The following is an 8863-nucleotide window of genomic DNA, read 5'->3' as shown; positions in this document are numbered from 1 at the left end:
TTTCCTATGAAAAAAACAGAAACTCAAGTTATGAAATAAAACAAACACAAATTAACAAGTGCAGCTTAATGTGAAGAGGAATATCTGAAAACAACATTACCCCTGAAGAATGAATATAGGGAGAGGGATAGCTATCAGAAAGGAAATAAGCCTGGGTGAATAATGGTATTAGAATAGAATTCAATAGGACCTGCTGATTAGAGAAATTTTGGACCTGGCTGTATATGCCTCTGAAGAAACCCATTCGCACACCTCAGTAAACAGATCCAGTGAACTTGTTGTAACTGAGTTTTATTAGAGCAGCATCTTCTCTTCCCATGCGCTTGCATCGCCTAGTGTGTGGTTCACATGATGTTACTGCCCAAAGTACCAAGAGCGCGTGCAGGGGATGGGCACTTCCTGCCAGATGGTCTCCAGCCTCTGGGCCCAAGATGCCACCATCTGCTTTCTTTCCTCTTCTGATGCAGTCTCAGGAGCAAAACTGATCTGGGGGGCGAGCACTTTAAACCCACAGAAGTGCAAGGTGCCATGCTACAGCCACAAAGCAGGAAGAATTGATCGGAAGCCACACCCTTACACAGCATTCAGGTGAATAATTAAAGGGGGAGATGATATAAAATAAAACTTCAAAAACACAACTGGAAACCTTGAATGCTACTGGGTAACTGAGAACCACGAAGTGCCCTATAACCTTAGGATGCTATTACCGGGGAGGTGAAGAATTCTGGGCAACAAGAAGTTCCAAATTCTATTCTGTTCATTGATCTTTGCTACTGACTCAGACAGTGAACTTTATGGTTTTGACTGACTAGGCAAATTAGTATCCATTTACATGATAGATTATTCTAGAATGAGATTATTCTAGCTATAATGTGCACTCTGGAAGGTTTCTCAAGTTATGTATTAAATAAAAACAATAAGAAGTTTGAAGCAACATTTATAGTATACCATTTAGGTGAAAAAATATAATAAACCTAATAATAATAATATAGATTATTAAAAATGATTATTTTTAAGGTGAAATTAAGAGTACTGACTTTGTATTTTTGTATTTTATAGTCTCACTTTTTTCTTTTATGCACTTTTACAAAGTGAAAAAATATAAAGATTTTTTTAAAACAAGAAGAATTTGTGTGGACAATGGCACGTGAGAGACCAGTTGGCCCTGAAGAAAGACATTAAGGCTTGTAAATAATCATTTCTTTCTCAGGGCTTCACTAAGTGGAATCCCTGTGTCATCTCCTTTCAAAGAAGACCACATTTTCTTTCCTAGAAATATCCCTCTCCTTCCCTTAAAACCCACACTCTGTCCAGGCCTACCCTACCAGGGTTGGTGGGAGGGCAAGAGGCCTACACATCACTGTCACATTTTAAAAGTGAGCTCACCAACTTTTAAATATGTGATCACTCCTCCCTGGACAACCATCCCCTCATAGCAATGTGGAAGAACGTTCCCATCTCAGTTATGGAGTCTCCTGGCAGTTCTCTGCTCCTCCCCTCAACCTGCTTGAACCTGCCATGCCCACTGCTTTCCCCTTTGCAAACCACCAGCCTCCGGGCCCCTGGGCCCAGGGGTGCACACACAGTCAGGCCTGAATCCTGGGGACCTGAGTGAGGTGCTCTGAGGAGGAGGCACAGCCCGGGCCCCATGGACCTCCTCTGTGGGGGGCATGAGGCTGTTGGGAATGCCAGGCCCGGGCACCTCTTGCCAGGGTTGGAGGGCGATGCTGCCTTCAAGCAGCAAGGCCTGTGGAGGACTCTATAGCTCTGCGGGCTCAGTACCTGCCCAGTCCCCCACCAACCGCCCCCTCCCCCGGTCCCAGCCCCCGCCGGGGCAATCCTGTTATCTGCAGAGCAGATTCCAGCTAACCAGGCTTGTCCTAGCTTCCACCCATACAATATTGTAGCCTGTCATTATAATTTGTTTTGTCCCTATTGGCCAACCTTTTCAGTGCTGCTAAGTCAAAAAATTAAAAAGGGTAAAATGTTATAATTTCCTGTATCCAGATGGAGTCAAAATGAATGGGTTTCAGGCTTCAGTCCCACCTCATTTTGCACCTGGGGAAGCTGTGGGGAGAGGGGGTGGGGTGCAGTGCAATGGCTACCTGGAGGGGCCACAAGAAGTATTTAAAATCTCCGCTGACTCCAGTTTTCGTGTACATCTCGGCCGTGCTGCCTGTGGTTATGGAAAGGAGGGCCAGTTTACCCTGCAGAGGAGAAAGCACGTGTGTCATGTGAACCCCAGAGAAGGAGACAAATAAATGTCACTGTGACTCCAGCACAGAGCTCTGTAATGACCAGGAGGGGTATCTGGGGAGGGGCAAATACAACACTCCCACTTCCAGGAAGGCCAGCTACAGGTGACAGCTGTCCCCAGTGGGAGGCAGGGAGGGAGCAATCAGAGGGAGTAGTCTGATCTCCCACCTCTGGCAGAAGGTGGGTTCAGCGCTGCAGGTGAGAAGTGGGCAAGGCGGGTGCAGACCTGGAGGGCTGGGAGGTTGGGGGCTGAAGGAGGCCAGGTCATGCCCACACATGGCACCACTCAGCAAATGTTAGCACACTTCTGGCCCAAGCCGGATCTTTGTGACTTCGTGTTTTCTTTATATGCACTATTTTCTGAAGCTTTTAGAATTTTAATAATCATGCATTTTAATAAGAAATTCATAGCTACCACGTGTTGGGTATGGACCAGCTTCCATGGGAAGCTCTGAGAGATGAACTGCGAGGGGAGCAGAGCCGCCAGCCCTCTCGAAGTCAGGGCTGCGCACCACGCAGCCCACTTTGAGACCATTGTTATAATCTGATTGTTATTGAACAGGAAAGGAGTAAAGGGAAGACTAGAGAATATAGGCATGCCATTTATAAAGCTTTGCTAATTTAACACTGTCCAAGTCTGTTCCCCACTGATTGATGTGGGAAGGGACTGGACACAGGCAGTTTGGACGCATGCCCAGTAAAGAGAAGATGTTTATCTGTCGATCACACCTGGGAACAGGTAATTGGCCAGAATGAGTGGGGCCACTGCGAGGGCATGAAACCTGAATATTTAAACAGGTGCACAAAGGTGCACACTCTCTTGGTTCTGTCTGGAGCACTGGGCTCCCCGCTCTCCTGTTGCAGGGAGTGTCCTCCCTTGCACCCATGTGGCTCACGGCCATGTGGAACCCACACTATAGGCTAATGGAATTTGATTAACTGATGCTGAACTGGACCCAGCTGCAACATGGAACAGACACTTTGGACACTGGCTTTGCTTTTGGAGCTGCTGGAACCTCAGCGGCCCCCTTTTCAGGACTGGGTTAAGTGGCATCAGACATTACAACCCCAGGAATGGAACCCCATGCTAGTAAGGCTTTCTCCCACATCTCATTCACCTGGGGGGTATTCTGAAAATACCATTTCAGCAGTACACAAAACCCCACTCCCACTCGTGTGCACCCAGCCCACTAATTTCTCTAGCAACACCACCCTCCTAGCAAAACTTCAGGCCCTCACAGCCATACACATAGTGCACTGTGGCTGTGTCTGTGCCTCCCTAGAGACAAAGCTCCGAGGCTTCAGAAACAATGCTTTTATTCACCCACGTGCAGCGCACAGAGCTTTCTTTGCCCATAGTTGGTGCTCAATCAATATTTGTTTTTTAAAAAGTAAACTAGAAATATAACTCGATGAGATACACTCTGTCCCTCCCTCAGCCTATAGTGATCCTTACCCAGCACATACCTTGAGAAACCCGGAATCATAGAATCCTGGGAGGTCGAAGGCAAACCCCTGGCACAGCACCCTGTCCATCCAGCCCTTCAGGATGGCGGGCACGCTGAACCAGTACAGCGGGAACTGGGGACAACACCAAGGACAAACAAATGCTGCGGTTGTCTCAGGCTTCGTGGTTCAGTCTATCTCAGTGATGGCGAACCTATGACATGCGTGTCAGAGGTAACATGCAAACTCATTTTTTTGTTTGGTTTTTCTTTGTTAAATGGCATTTAAATATATAAAATAAATATAAAAAATATAAGTCTTTGTTTTTACTATGGTTGCAAATATCAAAAAATTTCTATATGTGACATGGCACCAAAGTTAAGTTAGGGTTTTTCAAAATGTTGACACGCTGAGCTCAAAAGGTTCGCCATCACTGGGTGACTCTGAAGGAATCCCACTGCCCACTTGCAGGGGGACTGAGCAGGTGAGTGTAACCCATGGGGCAGCACAAGTTGGGGACATTTCTTCCCTTTCAGTGTGAGGCATGCAGTGTGGGTTTGAGAAGGTGGAGTGGGTGGGGCAGAGTGGACAATGGTGCTGGCTGCTGTCACAGGTGCCGCTGCATCCGCTACGACAGCCCCCTTACGCTGGACCCCGAGCAGACGTGGAGGTGCTCAGAAGCTCTGCTAGACTCGGATCTGTGGCGGCAGCCTGTGGCCGACACAATGGAAGGGACATGAGGAAGGGTGTGGAAATAGATTCTGCCCCTTTGTGTGCCTGGGGGAGCTGCTGGCATCTGGAAATCAGACTGAGTTAGGTTCTGAGAAGCTTCAGGTTTAACACAAGCTAAAGCCTTACCCTCAGATCCCACACACCAGCAGTAAGATCTCCCCGAAGTTTTCATGTTCTCCTGGAAGCCCTGACACTATGTCCAATAATGCCATCAATGCAAAGAGATGGACACAGACAAGAACCAGTTACTAAAGGTGAAAGGAGGACTGTGCTTCATGTGTTTTCACTCTAACTCACTCAAACTCGGGACTTGCACTGATCCAAGCTTCACAACCTACTTCTGTGTGATATTGGCAAGTTACTTAACCTGTCTGTGCCTCCTGTTCCTAATTTGCAAATAGGGCTACTCCTCGTCCCTAGCTCACAGCAATGTGGTGAGGGAGGATCCAGAACAGAGTAACTGCTCAGTGAAGAGTGAGATGTGTATGGTAACAGTAGGAGTGGGGCTGAATGAGACAAATAATCCAACAATGCAGACCCTGTTGGTAAGGTATAAGGAAGTGAGAAGGAGGGTGGAAGAAGAGAGGTGATATGGGGGATTAAGAAAACAACTTAATAGTCTCAACAATAAAGATAAAGCTAAACAAAACAAAATAAAACAAAACAAACCATTATAAAAGAACAGGCCTTGGCTTGCTTAGCTACCCAGTTCCATGAGTGGTCAGCTGACCCCGGGAGTCAGGAAGGAGAACGAGAGCTGCTTGTGGTTCTGAGGCCAGAGTTGCTACAGCCGCATCATCTTTCTGCCAGAAAGAGGTGGCCTTGCTCTGCCCACTTCCTGCCCTCACCAGGGTTGGGAAGCAGACAATCTGGACCAATCAGTTCCATCTTGGAGACTCTGGATCTAGAGACTCCTGTCCTTGGTGTGAAGCTAGGGGAGGACAGAGCCAGCAGGTGGAGAGCAGATGAGACTCAGAGAAAGAAGAGCCTCTGTTTCCACTGTCCTTTGCCACCATCTGTCCTGGGTTCCAGGAGACCCAGGTGACCAGGGCCCTAAGAATAAATTCCCTTTTTTTCTAGTTTGACTTGTATTTCCATTACCCCAATGACTCCCAAAGAGTAAGTGTTAATATTGCTGCCAAGCTTAGGGTCACAAACTTGACTGCAAACCTTCTAGCTGTGGCAGGGAGTGGCCTTGATGAGTTAGGCCAATTCTTGGGCCAGATCTTTAGGTAGTGAATCCTGGCCCTGGAACAATTTGTGAATGAATACAGGGATGGTGGGCGGGTGAGGCAACCAATGAGAGGCAGGAAACCAATAGATTTTCCTCTTAATGATCAGGATATTTAAGGCAGGAGCTGTATGTGACCTGCTGGTGTAGATAACACTGGTTTTCCTCCAGCCCCTGCCTGTCTGGGGTGGGGAAAAGAGGAAAATGAAAGCAACATGATATGACATTTCTTGGACCATTGGGCTGAAGGCAAAATACTTCTATTTACTTGGGGGTCAGGATTTTGAATGAGCAATATTAGCTGTATGGATCTCCTTACCCAACTAGGCATAAATAAGTGTGCAAATGTGCTGAAAACATCAACACCACTTCTGGAAGTATGAAATCCAATATTTGGAAAGAGTTTATCCATAGAATGAATCTAATTCAGTATAATAATTAGAGGAAAACAAACCTGAAATATCACTAGATCAGCTTCCTGAACCTTCTTCTGCTCATCGACTATGTCACTGGTAAGAGACCGCTTCTTGCAGGCTTCATATGCTTCCACCCCGTAACTGAAGACCTCGGGATTAGAGAGAGGACCTGGAGAGGAAGAGGCCAAATGTCCTCACTCTCAGGGCAACATCCACGGCCATCCAGGCCAAGCCCACTGGTGTCATTTACCCTGGACTCCCCAAAGCAAGTCACCAGATCGCCACCGAGACCCAACCAGGTATTCAGGCTATGGAATAAAAAGAAAGGAAGCTGCTGTCCTTACCTTCAAGGACTCAAAGTCCAGTAGGAGAAGCAGTGAAATAACTAACCAAATGATTAACATACGGTACAAAACAGAATTGGTCAGCTAGCTCAGTCCAGCGCTGCAGCCCGAGCAGCTTCATGTCATACAGTCAAGATGCATGTGGTCTAACTCTGGGTGTGTGCTAAGTACAGTGGTGGCCCTCAGGGCCAGTGACCAGCTCTGTTTGGGTGGGTTAGCGAACATATCTCTGGGAATGGGCTTTGTGAACTGGGTTTTCAAGATGGAGCAGGAGTCACCAGGCAGCCTGGAACACTAGAGGGAAGTGGAAGTATGTTCTGGACAAAAGACACAAGGCACTTGACTGACAACCAGGTCAGCACATCTGAGGAGCTGGGGTGGAAAGCCAGTAGGGATGCCTGTGATGTGTCTGCAGATGGGCCTCTGGCCTTGTGAGTTTTGCTAAGGAGCTTACGCTTTTCCTGCTATGGGGAGCCATGTGGTTTAAGAAGAGAAAAAATAAGTTCTGTGGTTTAGATTTAGAAAAGCTTCCTATAGCAGCAGGGGTATGAGAGCAAGCCTGGGGGTGGGGCGGAAGTCAGGTGGTAGCAGTGGGTGGGAAGAGGTTTTTCAGGGCTAGAACTTACAGTACCATCCAACAGCAACTAAGATGAAAGATGAGATATCTTGTTCTCTCAGTTTAATTGGGCTCATGTCAACTAGAATGACTCATCAGAAGGCATTCATCAGCATTAACCACAGGTTACCCTTTACTGAGCACATCCTCATTGTCAGGGGCAGCGCTCCACACACTCCATCTTCTCTATCTTCACAACACCGGGTGAGATGGGTATAAATCCCAACTACCAAAGGGGAAACTGAGACTAAAGAGAGGCCAGAGACTACTTCAATGCCCCAGGGCCCTAAGTGGCAGCAGAGGTGGGAGGATGAAGGTGCAGGTTTGAACCACTGCGCACTCGGGGTCTGGAGATGAGCCAGCAAGCTCCAGGTCGCTTGGAGAAGAGCCAAGAGGAGAACTGGACCCTCAGTGCTTCAATAGATTCACAATTTTAAAACTTCAATGTTCTTTGCCACCTCTTTTAATCTACCTACATTTCATTGTCATTCAAAAAACACATATTGAGTGCCTTTGCATAAGGTTCATCATTGACAGGGAATCCTAGGAGGGTAACTACCCTATAGAACTGCCATTCTCAGGAGTACCCAAGAATGCTTCCTGACAATGTTGTCAGTTTGGGTTCAAATAAGTGTATAAAGTTTTCTACAGGAATGGACATTCCTGCATTGGCAGTGTTAGGGCACTTACATTTGTGTGAGTAAGGGAAATCCCTCATTGTACCAGGAAGAGGAAGACATCTACATCTCTAGAAACTGTTATCAATGGAGAAGGTTCAAACTTAAGTCTGCACAATCCTACCCTTGTTTACTGTGCCTTTCCTGGTAACCTCTCATAACTGACTCCCCATCCCCAACATCATTTTTTTTGCCTTTAGTTAAAGATGGTATTTAAGGTGCTCGCTTCTGCCATTTTGAAGAGCTACTCACTTTTCCTGAGTCTCTCTCATGTATATGGGAAGAACAGAAGTTTAATTTGTTTTTCTTCTGATAACCTGTCTCATGCCAATTTAATTATTAGACCAGCTAGAAGAACTTAGAAGGGGAGAGGAAAAGTTTTCCTCAACAATATCAAAGCAATAATTTTTATTAGTGTGGGTGTGGAGAGACCTTTCTAAGCAAGAAGTAAATCCAGAGCCATAAAAGAAAGACTGACACATGGCTTGAAATAAAAGTTGGAAGCAACATAAATATAAATCAACATAGGAATGGTTAAGTTATAATACATATTGTTACCATTGTCATTAGCTAGTTATTAATAATAGGAAGGGAGCAAAGGGAAGGCCAGACATTAAAGCATGTCCATCTTATGGGGGAAGCATGGGCTGCTTCGCCAGGAAGCTGCAATTTCACACTCCCCAGGGAACCACTGGCCCATTCCCTTCAGATCCCTGGGGGAAGGGACTGAACCAAAGGGAAGATGGGCGCATGCACAGTGAGTTATTGTGATGTAGGGAAAGCACTTGCCTGTCAATCTAATCTGGGAACAAAGATAATCGGCCAGAAGGGTGGAGCCACTGCAAGCTTAGAAAATTTAGGAATATGTAATCCTGAAACAAAGGAATTTTCTCCCTCTGGTTCCTCTGGCTTTATTCCTGGTTACTTGCATTTGTCCCTGTTCCCTCCATACCCAATGGACTGCACACATAAAGGACTGCAGCCAGGAACACAAGCTAAGCTAGCCTGATGCTTGATTGGACTGTGCAAATATGGTGTGGAAACTCTGAACACTGGCTTTAATTCTAGCCCCACTGAAGACAAGACTGGAGTTTTTCCTTGGTGGATGGATGGAGATGGGACCATGGAAACTCAGGTGTTTAATT

The 8863-nt window shown here is 46.5% G+C and overlaps 1 protein-coding gene across 5 annotated transcripts in view; it reads right to left on the bottom strand.

Moving 5' to 3' along the window:
• Positions 1–275: 275 nt before the first annotated feature.
• NQO2 (N-ribosyldihydronicotinamide:quinone dehydrogenase 2) overlaps positions 276–8863 on the bottom strand; it is a 41938-nt gene continuing 33350 nt past the window's right edge. For 3 of the 5 annotated variants that reach the window (XM_059688447.1, XM_059688445.1, XM_059688444.1), the window contains exons 4-7: positions 6120–6250; positions 3724–3837; positions 2106–2207; positions 276–531 (exon numbers count right to left, since the gene is read on the bottom strand). In XM_059688447.1, the coding sequence (XP_059544430.1) occupies positions 355–531; positions 2106–2207; positions 3724–3837; positions 6120–6250 (524 nt within the window). In that variant the 3' untranslated portion in view covers positions 276–354. The remainder of the gene's footprint in view (positions 532–2105; positions 2208–3723; positions 3838–6119; positions 6251–8863) is intronic. The other 2 variants (XM_059688449.1, XM_059688448.1) reach the window with 2 other exon arrangements.

Source organism: Myotis daubentonii, chromosome 3 (genome assembly GCF_963259705.1).
Source record: "Myotis daubentonii chromosome 3, mMyoDau2.1, whole genome shotgun sequence".
In the NCBI taxonomy this organism is placed as follows: Eukaryota; Metazoa; Chordata; class Mammalia; order Chiroptera; family Vespertilionidae; genus Myotis; species Myotis daubentonii.
This window is presented reverse-complemented; position numbering and strand designations above follow the sequence as displayed.